The 18,100-nt window shown below is 41.5% G+C and overlaps 1 protein-coding gene across 2 annotated transcripts in view; it reads right to left on the bottom strand.

The window, feature by feature from the left end:
• The window catches only part of dctd (dCMP deaminase), a 34,383-nt gene extending 19,475 nt beyond the window's left edge, over positions 1-14,908 (bottom strand). The window contains exons 1-3 of one of the 2 annotated variants that reach the window (XM_068320855.1): positions 14,758-14,908; positions 1,728-1,827; positions 1,472-1,607 (exon numbers count right to left, since the gene is read on the bottom strand). In XM_068320855.1, coding sequence (XP_068176956.1) covers positions 1,472-1,607; positions 1,728-1,827; positions 14,758-14,798 — 277 coding nt within the window. In that variant the 5' untranslated portion in view covers positions 14,799-14,908. The remainder of the gene's footprint in view (positions 1-1,471; positions 1,608-1,727; positions 1,828-14,757) is intronic. The other variant, XM_068320857.1, reaches the window with a different exon arrangement.
• Between the last annotated feature and the right edge of the window lie 3,192 nt (positions 14,909-18,100).

Here is an 18,100-nt window from a genome sequence, read left to right as displayed (position 1 = left end):
TTTTTAAATTGAAATGAAAAATCATGTTATTGAATTAAAAAAAATAAACTATGGCATACCAATGGTGTTGGTGGTGGTCAAAGTTGAAATGTCTTCTAGTCTAAGTAAAACTTACAAGTAAACATTGAGTATTATTTTGTATGACTGTATCCTCACATAGTGAATGGAAGTTTTCAATTGTTGAATCTCACATTCATACCTGCATAAAGTAGGACAGAAATAAAGATAGTTCAGCTTGAACTGTTGACTTTACTGTATTTTTGTAGGTAAACTGAACAGAAGATTTTGCCCTCTTAATGCAGGAAAACAACCACATTTTCTAAAAAATTTCCCAGGGGAGGCCCCCCGGACCTCCCCCACACGACAAGTGTTGGTTGTCCGCCACAGTCTTGGACACAGAATGTGGCTTTTTGTGGCTTGCTCAATTCTTTTACACTGAGCCACAGTGGCTTAGTCATACTACCTCCTAGTGCAAGCCCAGAGGCAGTGGTTAAGGTGTGCTGTAGGTGTGACAGAGGAGTTCAAGGTGGAGGTGGGACTGCATCAGGGATCAGCTCTGAGACCTTTGTTGTTTGCTATGGTGATGGACAGGCTAACAGACGAGGTTAGACAGAAATCCCCATGGACTGTGATGTTTGCAGATGGCATTGTGATCTGCAGTGAGAGCAGGGAACAGGTGGAGGAGAAGCTAGAGAGGTGGAGGTTTGTCCTGGAGAGGAATGAAGGTTAGCTGCAGTAAGACAGAGCACATGTGTGTGAATGAGAGGGACCCAAGTGGAAGACTGAGGTTACAGGGAGATCAAGAAGTTGGAGGATTTTAAGTACTTAGGGTCAACAGTCCAGAGCAACGGAGAATGTGGAAAAGAGGTGAAGAAGCATGTACAGGCAGGATGGAACAGTTGGAGAAAAGTGTCAGATGTGATGTGTGATAGAAGTGTTTCAGCTAAAATGAAAGGTGTACAAAACTGGTGAGACCAGCAATGTTGTTTGGTGTAGACACAGTGTCACTGACGAAAAGACAGGAGACAGACCTAGAGGTAGCAGAGATGAAGATACTGAGGTTCTCTTTGGGAGTGAACAGGAAGGATAGGATCAGGAATGAGTACATCAGAGGGACAGCACATGTTAGAGGTTTTGGGGAAATAAAATGATATTGATAGAAGGATACTGAGTTTTGAACTGCCAGGCAAGAGGCCTAGGGGAAGACCAAAGAGGAGGTTTATAGATGTAGTGAAATAGGACATGAAGGTAGTTGGTGTGAGAGAAGAGGATGCAGAAGACAGGGTTAGATGGAGGCAATTGATTCGCTGTGGCGACCCCTGAAGGGAAAAGCCGAAAGGAAAAGAAGAAGTAGATGAGTCGTAAGTATTTGAGCAATGATAAAAGCTTAAGTAATGAAGTAGGAAATTTATTATATGCAAGAGAATATTTTGTTAAAATGTAATAATGATAATTGCGTGTGCATTATTACCATAAGGGTATTTTGTATCAAGCCACTCCTCTGCAGATCGGGACCATGGCAGCAGGTCATCATCACAGCCGTTGGGCATACCATTGTAACCAATGCCAACAATTTTATTTTCTTGGTTTACTATGCATGCACCAACCTTCAGACAGAAAAAGAAAGAAACCTTCACAGAAACGTTTTTTGTAACATTTGGTAACAAACATACGCACGCACACGCACACACACACACACCAATAAAATCCTTATATGAAAATCACACCTGTGAATTTGGGTCTTTGCTCCTTTGGGCTGAGAGAAAGGCTACAGCCATAAAGTACTCTGGCCATTCAAGGTAGTCTTCTCTTTTCCTGGTTGTGCTGCTAGAAGGAAACAAAATAAGACAGCAAGAATGTCAAGTTAATCCTTTCATTCAATCAATCAACTTTTATTTACGTATCGCTTAATCACATCAGCAGACATTTCAAAGCGCTTCAACAGACAGAGAAACCCAAGAGAACCCTACAGAGCAAGCATAAGTGACAGCGGCTGGGAAAATCACCCTCACTGAGACAGAAACTCCAGACAGGACCCAGATTCCGGAGGGCAGCTATCTGCTTTGACCGGTTGGGTGGAAAAGAAATACAATGGATAAGGACAGAGTAAGAAAGATAGAGAGAGAGTGGCAGATAGGCCAGACAGCATTGCAGCCTACAGTTCAAAGTTTAGTTGAAGTGGCAGATATGTCAGGCTTTCAGATTTTCTGACTGTTATACTTGTTCCCCACCTGTCAAGTAAGAGCACATAGGTAGCGGCAGTATCTTGCAGGCATGTGAAGGGTCAATGTATTATGACCAAGAAACAGACAGGAAAGAGAAATAACAGAAGCTCCTAAAGTAATAAATGTAACTCCCTTTAATGGGAGAGACAGAGAAATGACCCTCAGAAGTCTAGGCCTATAGCAGCTAATTTAAAGAAATCTATCTTGTTTCTAATTGTAAGCCTTATGAAAGAAGACGATTTTGAGCGTACTATTAAATAAGCTAAAGGTGTCTGCCCCCCAGAGGCCAGGACATGGTTCCAGAGTGAAGGAGCCAGATAGCTAAAACGACCTCCTGTTTTTCTGCATCCTCAGAGCGAAGAGCCCTGGGAGAGTTATATACAGTGGTACCTCTACCTACGAATGTCTCTACTTACAAAATTTTCTACTTAGAAAATTTCTCAGCAGGAAAATATTTCCTCTAGTTATGAAAGAAATTTTGACTTATGTAAGGTAAAAATACAGTATCGGCTGATTCTCACAGCTTCCACAGGTTCCTGAACACAACATTCTCATAGCTGCTCTGCCATTGGCTATTACCTAGTATCTTTCTGGCATCCCATTGGCTAAGAGGGACCTTTGTGTACTGTATTAACTTTTAGAGTATTCGTTATGGACCCTAAGAAAGTGACGGAGAAAACAGGAAAAGAAAAGACGAAGAAAATATTTTTTTTGTCCATACAAACAAAGCAAGATATAATAGAAAAGCGTGAAAAAGGGATGCGTTTGGTTGATCTCGCTAAAGAATATGGCCGTAATGCATCTACAATTGCGTTAGTAAAACAAAAGAAAGTTTAAGGAGTTAGAGGGAAAGCATGGGTGGTTGGAGAAGTTCAAAAGGACTGGAATGCACTCTGTTGTTTGGCATTGTGAGGCAGGAGCGCATGAACCAAAGAGGGCAAAAAAAACAATGAGGACAGCAGTTAAAAGGTAAATGACTGTCATTGTTATTCTTTATTCTTTGTTTAGAGTAGAGTATAACTTTATTTATCCCTTCAAGAGGTTCCGTCAGGGAAATCAATTTCTCCGTCGCACACAGCACAGTAAGTACACAAAACACAGAAAAGAAAAAAAAAAAAGCACATAGCACCAGCACATAGAAAGTAATACAACACCAAATAGAAAGACTAATAAATAACCCATCACGAATATATAAATAGAAAATCATAAATAGGCATATTAATAAAAAATAAACAGGCCTGGTAAAGTATGGGTATAGTGAAATGTCTCTAGTGTTTGTATTGTTTTTTACATTATTACACAATAAATGAGAGTTGTGCATAATCTAATTGTGACATGTATTTGTTGCATGTTTTGATGCATTTTTATGCTTTATAAAACATTTATGTCGGAATTTCTGGGGGCCTGGAACGGATTAGGACATTTGCATGGAAAACGCGTCTCTACCTACGAAATTTTCTATTTATGTAATTTCTTCTGGAACCAATTAATTTCGTAAGTAGAGGTGCCATTGTAGTTCGAGATTTTCAGTGTAAGAGATAGCCTCACAGTGAAGAGCTTTATACATGATCATAAGATCATGGCAGCATTTGTAAATAAGAACCTGTTCTTAATTGCTTGCCGGGTTAAATAAAGGTTAAATAAATAAATGTTGCCCTATGCTGAAGAGGAAATGCCCTGAAATGCTTGTTTCAACAAGACAACGACCCCAAACACACCAGTAAGCGAGCAGCTTCTCGGTTCCAGATCAACAAAATTAAAGTCATGGAGTGGCCAGCCCAATCCCCGGACCTTAATCCGATAGAAAACTTGTGGGGTGACATTAAAATTGCTGTTTCTGAGGCAAAACCAAGAACTGCAGAGGAATTATGGAACGTTGTCAAATCATCCTGGGCTGGAATACTTATTCACAGATGCCAGAAGTTGGTCGACTCCATGCAACACAGATGTGAAACGGTTCTCAGAAACAGTGGCTATAAATATTAGATCCTTGAGACTATCTCGCGGTAGTGTCTCAGTGGTAGAGAAGACGTCTTGAAGACAGATCGCCCAGCCATCAGTGGTTCAAGTCCCACTCCCGGCAGGACATCCTCTAGAGTGTGAGCTGATGTTGTCAGCTCACCTCCCAGCCACTACCGAGGGGCCCTTGAGCAAGTCACTGTCCCCCCTACAAGCTGCCCGTTTGGGGCGCAATCTGCCAATCGCAACCCGTCACTCTGCCTCCCCCTCCCCCTAGTTTGTTGTGTTGAGGGGCCTGTATTTAACTATGTATGCGTGACCTAACCCATATGTAACTGCATGCAACTACAGTGTAGAGTGAGAAAGACAATTTCCCCATTGAGGGATAATAAAGTGGACTTTCTCCTTCTGGGGATTATTAACATGAACAAACTGAAATTGGACAGATAAGACCTAAACCAGGTTTGTGCTGCGTTTTCAATCACTACATCATCTTCTGATCTCCTGACAATATTATGATCTACAGCAGTGGTCCCCAGCCCACGAACAGGAGTGGTGATCAGCTGGCGAAATAAGGTATGGCCAAAAAAATTACAGTTTGGAGTTGATAACAGATCAACTTGTGGATTATGCCCTGAATGACCTAAATATGACCCTAATAACAAATTCTAAAACAGGATGGACAAGACTACTACAACATAAAATTTTAATTGGACGGTAAGCTTTCTTGGGTGATGGACGGGTCCACCTCTGAGACCTCAGCCACTGCTTCCTCTGTAAGACATGGTAGCAGGATTGAGGAGATCCTCAAAGTCTGCTTTCAACCGCCCAACAATATTCTCAGTCGAGGTCAGCAGCTCTTCGCCTCTACTGTAAACAGTGTTGGCTGCACTGCTTTCCCCTCCAGAGACACCGAATGGTTGCCAGAATTTCTTAAAGGCTGACCGACAGTCCTCCTCCCAGACCCGAGTTTTTACCTCTGCGACCAGTCGAGCTGCAGTACACCTGGCCTGCCAATACCTGTCAGCCGCCTCCATTGTCCTACAATTCAACAAGATTTGATAGAACTCCTTTAGCTTGACGGCATCCCTTAGTTCTGGTATCCATCACCGGTTTCGGGGGTTACTGCCACGACAGGGACCAGAGACCTTGCGATTACAGCTCCAAGCAGCCGCTTTGACAATAGAGTTAGAGAACATGGTCCACTCTGATTCAGTGTCCACAATCTCCTGCGGAATCTGAGCGAAGCTCTCTCAGAGGTGGGAGTTGAAGACCTCACTGACAGAGGGTTCTGCCAGACAAAACCCACTTGGGCCTGCCGAGTCTGTCCGGCACCCTGCTCTGCCAGCAGATCCAGCACACCAACAAGTGGGGATCCGTTGACAGTCTGCCCCTCTTTTCACCCGAGTGTCCAACACACGTGGTTGGAGGTCTGATTATACAACAACGAAGTCCATCATCAACCTCCAGCCTAGGGTGTCCTGGTGCCATGTGCACTTATGGACATCGCTGTGGTTGAACAAGGTGTTCATCATGGACAAACTGTGGCTAGCACAGAAGTCAAATAATAGAACACCACTCCTGTTCAGATCAGAGAGGCCGTTCATCCCAATGAGAAATAACAGAAAGAGTAATTGGCATATTAGACTGTTTTTGTCTATAGACGTAGTTCAAGATAGTGTGGTCCTTTAGAGAGTTCCTGTGGTGGAAGGGGTCCCAAGAAAATGTAATTAATGTACAGAATGTCCAAATCTCATACAATGACTATAGGATTATAATTATTTTACAGTGTGAGGAAGTCACACACACAGTCAACCTCATATCTTGTAGGTCTCCAAGATTAGATGTACTCCAAGATTTGTCCAATTTTTTGAGAAATTCATTTCACGCCATGCTTCTTTACCATTTCTAGAATATAAAAAAAAATCAAATGGCATACTTGAAATTTATTAATCTTCCAACCCGCTTCTTCTGGCACCGTGGGTTGTGGGGTGATGGAGCCTATACCAGGTGACTGGGGCATGAGGCAGGTACACTTTAGGTACGACCGCAGTGCAACATGGAGCCACATGTAGACACACAGACAGGCGAGCACATACTTACACAGAGTACAGACAATTTGGGAAGCTCAATCCACCTGAAACATATGTTTTTGGAGGTGATTGGAAGAGGGAGAACCGGTGAGAGCCCACACAGATACGGGGGGAACATTCAAATTCTGCACCAGAGCGGCACAGTGGCGCAGTGGGTAGTGCTGTCAGTGCACAGCAAGTGGTTCCCGGTTCAAGTTCCTACTTAAAACAACTGACATAAAAAACATGAGAAAAAGAAAAAGCAGTGGTAGGAAAACTCAAAATGGTACTACAACAAAAAGAAAGAGCTAAAAGCTGTACTAGATGTTACTGCAGTGAGGGAGGATGATGAGGAAGCGCAGTCAATAATTCAAAATGTTTGAGAAGTGTCCCCTAGAGACCAGTCTCATTTCCAAACTTCATCTCCTGAAACATCTACCCCAAAGGAAGTAACGAAAAACAACAGTAAAAGATGACGAGAATTAGAGAAATATAACACTAAAACTGAGGTCAAAACTATGCTCCACAGAAGAGAGGCTTCTGGAAAGAACAAAAGAGATGGCCAAACTCAAAAAAGACTCAAAAGATTGGAGATGGTGGCCAAGAGGAAACAAGTAATCATCAAAAGCACTTTCCTTCACCGAGATGATGTGTCCGCTGTGATGAATGGGAAAGCAGGAGAAATTGGGAAAAAGGGACAGACATTGTGAAGGAGAGCCACAACGGACACAGTGGCCAAGTCTTTATAAAAGACTTCTGTCCGAAAATGCGAGGCACAACCTTTCCAAGGCTCGGTTCTTCAAACTCTTCTCTCTCAAACATGTGCTTGCAAGACACAAGAAAACTTTGGCCTGAAAACAAAGAAGCTGCATCAGCTTGGGGTTATTGAAACATCATCCCCATGGAATGCTGTCCTGGCCATGTGTAGTACAGGTAATGCAGCAAATCCAAAGAAAAGTTATTTCCTATAACATTGGATTTTTCCACAAATGAAAAGACCATTGCATGGAACGAAGAACTAGGCAGATGGGTCTATTAAGGCAAAGGATGTAAAGAATGTTCCTCTTTAGAAGAGGCACACCTCAATTGAAAAGCTGATGGAGCGCACAAAGGACCACCTCCTAAACTTCTCCAGACATACATTTATGTTCATAATAATAGCAGTGTGTGTAAAAATGTGAGTAAACCTCAAAATTCTTTAAGTAATTTTTATTTTAATACACACAAATGCATTGGGGACACTTCACATTCCATTTCAAAGTAAGAAAAGTGGAAAAAGTCATTGAGTAAGGTAGTATTTTACAGAAAGACAACTTCTTCTTTTCCTTTCGGCTTTTCCCTTCAAGGGTCGCCATAATAAATTTCCTACTTCATTACTTAAGCTTTTATCATTGCTCAAATACTTAAGACTCATCTACTTCTTCTTTTCCTTTCGGCTTTTCCCTTCAGGGGTCGCCACAGCGAATTAATTGCTTCCATCTAATCCTGTCTTCTGTATCCTCTTCTCTCGCACCAACTACCTTCATGTCCTCTTTCACTACATCCATAAACCTCCTCTTTGGTCTTTTTCTAGGCCTCCTGCCTGGCAGTTCAAAACTCAGCATCCTTCTAACAATATATTCACTATCTCTCCTCTTGACATGTCCAAACCATCTCAGTCTGGCCTCTCTGACTTTATCTCCAAACCCTGTAACGTGCTGTCCCTCTGATGTGCTCATTCTTGATCCTACCTATCCTGGCCACTCCCAAAGAGAACCTCAGCATCTTCATCTCTGCTACCTCCAGCTCTGCCTCCTGTCTTTCCTCAGTGACGCTATCTCTAGACCAAACAACATCGCTGGTCTCACCACAGTTTTGTACAGAAAGTAAACAATGTTCAAAAATTAGCAGTGCTGAGTTCCATTAGCGACGTCATTGATTATGTGAAAAAACAGGTGTTTAACAGGTGGCCCTTAGTTAAGGATTAAGGCAACTGGTGCTGTAGATGCTGGCTGTGCATTTGTCCTTGAAAAAGAAGAGCGTTCTTTCAATTGAGAAGTTAATAAAAGAAGGGAAAACCTATAAAAAAGTGCAAAAAATGATAGATGTTGAGCTAAAATGACATCAAACGCTTTTAAATGGCAGCCAAAACCAGAATGGTGAGGAAGACAAAGAAAAACGACTACTCAAATGGTTCAAGAATAACCAAAATGGCAAAGGCTCAGTCAACAATCATCTCCAGGAGGATTAATAATAATAATAATAATAATAGACCTTTATTGTCCCACAGTGGGGAAATTTGTGCGATCGTGGCAGCACGGGGGGAGGGTCAAACATAGTTAAATACTATACATGTGTTAGAGAAGTTCTAAGGTGGTCTCTGATATCTCTAACAAAGAAGCATGTTAAGCATGATGATGCAAGCATCACATTTATGGGAATGTTTCTCATACTACTGTAGTGGTCAAATTTATCAAATACCAGGGATTGTGGATCAGTTTGAGTTAATCAGAGTACTGGCAGTAGTCATGTTGCCCTATGCTGAAGAGGAAATGTCTTTGAAATAAGTGTTTCAACAAAACAATGACCCCAAACACACCTGCACGTGAGCAAAGTAATGGATCCAGAGAAGCAGCATCCAACTAATTGAGGTCTGGGGATTGAGTTGCTAACACAATCCCCGGACCTCGATCCCATAAAAACTTGTGGGCTGACATAAGAAATGTTGTTCATGATGCAAAACCAAGAAATGCAGAATAATTATGGAACCTAGTACAATTGTTGTGGGCTGGAATGCCTGTAGACTGGTGCCAGAAGTTGGTCAAGTACATGCACCACAGATGTGAAGCAGCTATCAGAAACTGTGGTAATGCAGCTAAATATCAGTGTAAGATTCTCAGGAAAGTTGAATCTTCAAGCTTTTCTTAGTTTTATGCAGTACATTTTTGAATGTAGCCACAAGAGGACACAAGCCAGTGTCTTATTGTGCCGGTCCCAAGCCTGGAAAAATACAGAGGGTTGCGTCAGGAATGGCATCAGGAGTAAAAGTTTTTCAAAATTAAACGTGTGAATTAAGCCTATGACTTCCATACCGGATCGGTCGAGGCCTGGGTTAACAACGACCGCCATATGCGCTGTTGACCTACAGGGCGCAGGTGGAAATTGAACTACTGTTGTTCAAAGAAAGAGAGGAGGAAAGTGTGTCCATAAGAAGAGAGAGTAGAGGAACGCCAAGATTATAGGACTGAGAGTACGGACGTTGAATGTTGGAACTATGACAGGAAAAGGTAGAGAATTGGTTGACATGTGCAGAGGAGGACGGTAGATATACTGTGTGTCCAGGAGACCAGGTGGAAAGGTAGCAAGGCTTGAAGTTTAGGGGCAGGATTCAAGTTGTTCTATTATGGTGTAGATAGGAAGAGAAATGGAGTAGGAGTTATATTGAAGGAGGAGTTTGTTAGGAATGTCCTGGAGGTAAAAAGAGTGTCGGACGGAGTGATGAGTCTGAAGCTATAAATCGAAGGTGTGATGTTCAGTGTTGTTAGTGGGTATGCTCCACAGGTAGGATGTGAGCTGGAGGAGAAGGAGAAATTCTGGTTGGACTTTGATGAAGTGATGTAGAGCATGCCTAGAAGTAAGAGAGTTGTCATTGGTGCAGACTTCAATGGACATGTTGGTGCAGGAAACAGAGGTGATGAGGAAGTGATGGGCAGGTTTGGTATCCAGGAGAGGAACGCAGAAGGACAGATGGTAGTTGACTTTGCAAAAAGGATGGAAATGGCTGTAGTGAATACTTTCTTCCAGAAGAGGCAGAAACATAGGGTGACCTATAAGAGTGGTGGTAGGAGCACACAGGTAGGCTACATCTTATGTAGACTGGGAGATCAGTGACTGTAAAGTAGTGGTAGGCAATAGTGTAGCCAAACAGCATAGGTTGATGGTGTGTAGGATGACTCTGGTGGTGAGGAAGATGAAGAGGAGAAAGACAGAGCAGAGGACAAAATGGTGGAAGCTGAAAAGGGAAGTGTTGCATGACTTTTAGGAAGGAGTTAAGACAGGCTCTGGCTGGTCAGGAGATGCTTCCAGATGACTGGACAACTAGAGCTAATGTGATAAGGGAGACAGGTAGGAGAGTACTTTGTGTGTCATCTGGAAGGAAAGTAGATAATGAGACTTGGTGGTGGAATGAGGAGGTACGGGAGTGTATACAGAGAAAGAGTTTAGCTAAAAAGAAGTGGGACACTGAAAGGACTGAGGAGAGTAGACAGGAGTACAGGGAGATGCATAGAGGTAGAAAAGGCCAAACAAGGGGCTTAGGATGACTTGTATGCTAGGTTGGACAGTAAGGAGGGAGAGACTGATCTATACAGGTCGGCAAGAAAGACAGACAGATGGGAAGGACGTGCAGCAGGTTAGGGTGATTAAGGATAGGGATGGAAGTCTATAGACAGGAGCCAGTAGTGTGATGGGAAGATGGAAAGAGTACTTTGAAGAGTTGATGAACGTGGAAAATGAGAGCGAAAAAAGACTAGAAGAGGTGACTGTTGTGGACCAGGAAGTAGCAAAGATCAGTCAGGATGAAGTGAGGAGGGCATTGAAGAGGATGAAGAGTGGAAAGGCAGTCGGTCCTGATGATATACCTGATGATGTAGAGGTTTGGAAGTGCCTCGGAGAAGTGGCAGTAGAGTTTCTGACTGGGTTGTTGAACAGGATCTTAGATAGTGAGAAGATGCCTGAGTAATGAGTAGAGTAAGACTTTATTCATCCCTTCAGGAACCTCCTGAAGGGATGAATAAAGTCCTAATCTACTCTAATGGAGGTGAAGTGTGCTGCTGCCCATTATTAAGAGCAAGGGAGATGTGCAGAGTTGTGGCAACTAAAGAGAAATAAAGATGATGAGCCATAGAATGAAGTTATGGGAAAGAGTAGTTGAAGCTAGACTAAGGACAGAAGTGTGCATTTGAGAGCAGCAGTATGGTTTCTTGCCAAAAAAAAGAGTACTACAGATGCAGAATTTGCTTTGAGGATGTTGATGGAGAAGTACAGAGAAGGCCAGAGGAAGCTGCATTGTGTTTTTGTAGATCTGGAGAAAGCTTATGACAGGGTGCCCAGAGAGGAACTGTGGTATTGTATGAAGAAGTCTGGAGTGGCAGAGAAGTATGTTAGAGCGGTGCAGGACATGTATGAGGACTGTAAGACAATGGTGAGGTGTGCTGTAGGTGTGACAGAGGAGTTCAAGGTGGAGGTGGGACTGCATCAGGGATCAGCTCTGAGCCTCTTCTTGTTTGCTATGTTGATTGACAGGCTGACAGACAAAGACGGAAATCTCCATGGACTATAATGTTTGCAGATGACTTGTGACCTGTATTGAGAGCAGGGAACAGCTGGAGGAGAAACTGGGAAGGTGGAGGTCTGTCCTGGAAAGGAGAGGAATAAAGGTTAGCCACAGTAACACAGAGTACATGTGTGTGAATGAGAGGGACCCAAGTGGAAGACTGAGGTTACAGGGAGAAGAGATCAAGAAGTTGGATGATTTTAAGTACTTAGGGTCAACAGTCCAGAGCAACGGAGAATGTGGAAAAGAGGTGAAGAAGCGTGTATAGACAGGATGGAACGGTTGGAGAAAAGTGTCAGGTGTGATGTGTGATAGAGTTTCAGCTAAAATGAAGGGAAAGGTGTAGAAAACTGTGGTGACACCAGCGATGTTGTTTGGTCTAGAGACAGTGTCACTAAGGAAAAGACAGGAGACAGAGCTGGAGGTAGCAAAGATGAAGATGCTGAAGTTCTCTTTGGGAGTGACCAGGAATGATAGGATCAGGAATGAGTACATCAGAGGGACAGCACATGTTAGAGGTTTTGGGGAAATAGTCAGAGAGGCCAGACTGAGACGGTTTGGACATGTCCAGAGGACAGATAGTGAATATATTGGTAGAAGGATGCCGAGTTTTGAACTGCCAGGCAGGAGGCCTAGAGGAAGACCAAAGAGGAGGTTTATGGATGTAGTGAAAGAGGACATGAAGGTAGATGGTGTGAGAAAGAGGATGCAGAAGACAGGGTTAGATGGAGGTAACTGATTCGCTGTAGCAACCCCTGAAGGGAAAAGTCGAAAGGAAAAGAATAAGATGCAGTACATTTTTGAGTTTTAAAGATGCCAAACACTGCTATTTTTTTAACATTATGTTTGTCGACTTTCTGTAAAATATTATCATATTCAATGACTCTCCAATGCATTTTTGTGTATTAAAATAAAAAATATTTGAAGAATCTTGAGGTTTACTCACATTGTTATACACACTGCTATTATTATGAACATAACTGTATATATGCATTGTTAGGTGCCAGTTTGAAAGACTGAGGCGCATGAGAGAGATCCTGACCCAAAATGACATAGTTGTAAACAAAGACTACAGGAAGAACTACACTTGAAAATATACCAGGGAAATAAAAGAAACTCACTGTGGAGGTGGTAATCAAGGGCCATACTGGAGTGCATCACTCTCAGCATGTCTGTATCATGATTTCACAGCCACATGGGTTCACCTTGTCACAGTACTGCCACATTGTCAACGCGACTGTTCTGTGTATTACCTGAGATCTGAGCAAAGCACTCAGAGAAGCAAGTAGAACACTATACCGTACTGAAGTCAGTGGTGTCTAGCTGTCCCTTGAGTGGTGTTGGCAGACTAGTATTTTGCCTGGAAAAAGGAGGTGAAGTTGAGGGCAGAATTTTCATTTTTGAGTAAAATATGCCATGTTCTTCCCCATATCTTCAATATTTTTTTGTGTTTGTAATGAAATGAATTAAATGACTGATTAAATGATTTTCTAAATTTAAATAGCATAATGTTTCTAACCAAGTGTCAATATACTTATTATCATTTTCAAAGCCAGTCAGCTCATTTCTGAAATGTAGCATTACTGCAACAGGCGGGTATTTGACATGAATTCAATGAGTAAAAAAAATTGTTTGCTTTTAAATCCATGTGCACAATAAACATTTTCTTTAAAGTTTACCAAATCATTTTTTTTAAAAATGTCAGCTTTTAATAAAATATAGAAAGGTTTTAGGATTTTAGGTGTAAAAGGTGTTGTGGCAATGAGAGAAAAGGTAAAAATCGAATAGAAATGTTAATTTAAGAACATTTATTATGGTTGAGTTTCAAGTAGTTGTGCCTGACATTTTTGAAAAATAATTGGCTTTCTTAATAACCTTGATGTTATCAGTTCATTGAGGTAATGAGATTTTTAAGGACATGTTTTGGAAAATATGTTCAAGTTGTTAAATTGTTTGAAAATATTTTTAATTAACGGTCAAAGACTCGAGTCTTTGTTATTGTTTCCTAAAATGAAAATTTGTTGATGCAACTCTTTACAAAAATTCCATTCTTGAAATCCTTGAAACCAAAATTTCATGAGAATAACCTTGGTATTATGGGTAACTGCTCTTGAAAATGGCTGACAGCCAGAAGTTAAGAAAGCTAAACTGTATACGCAAGACTTCAACATAACCAGCAGACTCCTCAGCAGTATTGTGGAATCACATCTTTTCCATGGCTTCACTGCATATCTTCTCTCCACATCTTCTGTCTGTGAAAAAAATATTATCACCCCAAAACATTTAGGAACAAAATGCTTCAGTACAACATTTGACATGAGTGTTCAGATAGCGCAAACCATTGTCAAAGCCAGAGAATTTGGAGTCGGACGTTTATTCTAATTTGATAGCCATGTGCTTTGTATACTTTGGGTGTTATAAGAAGAAAAAAATGATGAGAACTGCTCTGTCACACAATGTCAATCTGTGGTGAATTTCAGGCAAGTCCTTTCATCATTTTAGGTAGTGCCGTTAACAGATAAACAAGCACAACCAGTCACACAGGTAACATAGACAAGAAGCAATTATTTTGTATCATTTAACAACTTGGTTGTTCTATTATGAAACAATTCAATTATCCTGTTGAATACCAAATTAGTTGGATCAAAATATTTTTAGAAATGTGACGGTCTTTTGTCCAAGTGTCACAAGTTTACCGTTGACATTCCTGATACACCAAGTAGGCCATTAAAACTTTTGCACCAGTCTTTATCGGTGGTTTTTGACAGCTGTTATGTTTTTAATATATGGTTAATGTTTTTAATATATACATCAGGTTAATGTTTTTAATATCTACATCAAATACAACATTTTATAATGCATCCATAACTCAACTGTTCTCTGCAAACTTGGAAATAATCTCTTTGCACCGTTGCCGTTTACATTGAATTAATCTCAACCAGGTTTATGGCTGCCGGAAAATAACATGCATACGCATTTATCAGGATTACCTGAAGTCGTCAATTCCACTAAAAGTCGTTATGTCCCCAAATTAAATTACAAATTGATTAAGAATAGCTGTTTGACCTAATTTGACCCTGCTTGTTTTAATGTCATTGATAAAACAGGCACGACTTTGTGTTTGTTCGACAGGAACCACACTCGACTGCCTTTGATTCTCAGTGTTGAAAACGTGACAATACATTACCATTCAGGGCGAGCAGACAGCGGTGGATGACTGTGTTCCATACTTTCGCAAAAGCTTGTTTACTTCCTTTTCTCTGGATTGGGTTACATGAAGAGAAATCATAGGACACTACGAAATCCAACTACAACAACATTAAGGAAGGAGGAAATAATCTCCCGCGCTGGGTTAGGATTATTTTTTGCCCCGATATTTGCCTTCAAGGAAACAATGTGACCATATCCCTTTCTCCCTAATACCGCAATCATTAAATTAAAGTATCGTCTAATTCTGGAGTTAAACATGTAGTGAGCAATACTTCCCAGAGAACTCCACACGTTTTCTTTACAGTTAGGAAGCACCTGGGAAGTCTAGACAGGGAAATTAATTCACCTTTACAGAGGCCCAATCGCAATTCTCCTTTTTAACCCTGTCTTTGGCTTTCGTGTGCCCTCAACTTTTTTACCCACAAATTTAACGGTGGGTCGTGGTTGGAATCATTTAAGAAACGGGTAGTGATGGCGAGATGAAGCCTCATGCGCTTCGAACCACTTCAGGCAACTGGTTCGAGTAACAGTTATATTCTTGACGCTTCATGTGCACACAAAACCACCTGCTGGCCATTACAGGCAGCTGTGATGTCTTCCTGTAAAATCCATTCTGACATCTGTTTTGCCTCCCGAAAATGACTATGTACAAAAAAAAAAAGTTGTACATAGTCACTTTGTCAACTAATTGACAAAGTGTACGATAATGTGTGTGTGTGTGTGTGTGTGTGTGTGTGTGTGTGTGAGTGTGTGTGTGTGTGTGTGTGCGTGCGTGCATGCTAGAAAACTACCTTTTTTCAACATAATATCCATCCATTTTCTGCCGATGTATCCGAGTACTATATGTTATTTCGTAATGTCGTTTATAAATCAAATTGTATAGTAATGAAACATATCAAAGAAATATAAAAGAAAGAAGCAAACACGAGAAAGAAAGTGTTAAGTATGATCCTGTGATGCTTTTATTTTGGGACTTCCTGGTGTACCCCGAATAATTATAATAAAAATAATAATAATAACCAGTAAATTATTTGGCCCTCTTGGGGAAATTATTTTTACACTTCACATTCACATATATGTGTTAATTACACACGGGGGTCACAGGTTACAGGCCCCTGAACGCAACACACACTAGGGGCCTGTAGGCATGCAATTAGTAGACAGAGAGGACATACAGAGGTACAAGGGAGGCGGAATGACTGGTCGCGCACGAGGGTCGTGCCCCAATGAGCATATTGTAGGGGGGAACGGCGCCTTGCTCAAGGGCGCCTCGGCAGTGGCTGGGAAGTGAGCCAACACCTCCCACTGTCAGCTCACACTCTGATGGATGTTCTGGCGGGAGCGGGATTCGAACCCCCAATGGCTGGGCAATCCTGTCTTCAAGACAATTGCTCTACCACTGCCGCCCCGGAAGCAGTTACATGTAAATATAATGCTCTTTACATGTGTAATGTGCCAGTGTTTTATTGTGTGTTCAGGTGAGCGTAGCGGGCTTCAGTTTAATAAAGAAGAGAAAAACTTATTTCGTTCCGCTGATCATTCACCAAACAGAGTCCAGATGAGTATGTCTGGCATCGTAACAGAAAGAAAGGGGGGAAAAAAACATTGATGTAATCAGGTTAGCCTAACGTATGAGTTACTGTTGTCTGTTGGACAGAAGTTTACAGTACCGTAACTCGTACCATAGGCAATGGAATGCAAATTAAGTGAAAAATTATTGAATACAGTAAACTAAAAAAAAAAGTACATTACAGTTAAAGCATTAAACAATAAAGATAATAATTTTTACCTTTGTGGTGGTGAGCAGTTGGCATACGTGAATGTTGGAGAGGGAGAAGAGGAGGAGGATGGATGTTACTGCATTTGTTTTGCGTTCAACTTCCAAATTTTGTTCGACTTCCAAGACAAAAAATTTAAAAAAATGTTGGTCTAATTCCGATATGTTTGATGTCCAAAGCATTCGAAAACCATGTAAATGGTCACCTGGATCAACAAGGTCCGCATTAGTTGCTAGGGAACCAGGGCAATCTGATGAGAAATGGGTTACTGGAACAAGACACACATGGACAAGGGCGGAGTATACAGTTGTTGGAATGCTGCAATACAAGTATATGCTCAGAGAGAGGGGATATAAGGGGCAGACGTGGGACCAATGGAAGCTTCAAAACCCACAATCAAGGCTAACAAAGAAACAGCTGTTAGCCCAGCGTTCCAACATCCGTAACCGAAAACTGAGATCACAACTAGAGATCAATGAAATACTAAAAAAATGCTATGGCAAGGGGGAGCCAGGATGCCAGGTCAGCAGGGAGATTTCACCCTCATCTCTACAAGAGGCAAGATGATCCCTAGTCACACCGGTGCTCTCAGATATATTTAATAGTTGCACAGTAAAAATGTGGGCTCATATGCAACCAAAATAGTCGCAATTTCGAGCCCTGAATAGGCCTTTTATTGACTGGTTGTTTGCCGGCCATGTTAGGTCAATGCGTGGCGTGTGGCGTAGCTATTCGGCTTTAAGGAGCAATTTTGTTTGGAATTAAGGTTCTAGCTGGCAGCCACACTGACCACACAAGAAGAAAAGGTTGCACTCACTCTAAAAGACAGGAAAATAATCACCATATTATGACCAATAAACATTATGTTCAAACATGAAATTAGTAAAATGCATAATTAAATTACAAACATGAAATGACTTAAATGCATGATCAACATTAGTAAAACTTCAACTTAAATGCACAATAAATTGTATTCAATGAAGACAAATTTAACTTACAATGAGATATCAAAAGACAAACAGCATACATCACCAGCTTCCAGCACCCTGTGCTTGGTGACAAGAGGAAGTATTGCCCATTCCTGCCTGTATTTACAGGGGAGGCAATAAGAAACATCCCCCCTCCCCTCCACATCGTGGAGGAGAGGGGGAATGTAAGCCCATGGTTTTTTAGTAATTTCCAACAGTGACAAAGTATTTATATTATTATTTACTGTAAATTAAAAGTGCATGGAACCTCCCCATACTGATATAAACCACCTTATATCTGTATTACCTTTTCCCACACTCATAGACTTGTAGCATCCTCGGGGTTTCTTATGGTGGGCAAGGATGACGCACACAATATTCCTTTAATGATCTTTATTTGGCATTCAGTCTTAACAAGGAACAAACAAAAACAGACAACAATCTCCCGCTGCTTCACACTGAGCACAGACGAAAGTTGGCTACTTTGGGACGCGCTGCCCACCTGTGGGAGAACTTTGAGGTAGAAGTCTTCCTCTAGGAAGAACAGTTTGAATTTCCTCGTGTCCCAGTCCTC

This window comes from Antennarius striatus, chromosome 8, assembly GCF_040054535.1.
Source record: "Antennarius striatus isolate MH-2024 chromosome 8, ASM4005453v1, whole genome shotgun sequence".
Taxonomy (NCBI): domain Eukaryota; kingdom Metazoa; phylum Chordata; class Actinopteri; order Lophiiformes; family Antennariidae; genus Antennarius; species Antennarius striatus.
The sequence above is the reverse complement of the archived record's forward strand: the minus strand, read 5'-3'. Positions and strand labels throughout refer to the sequence as shown.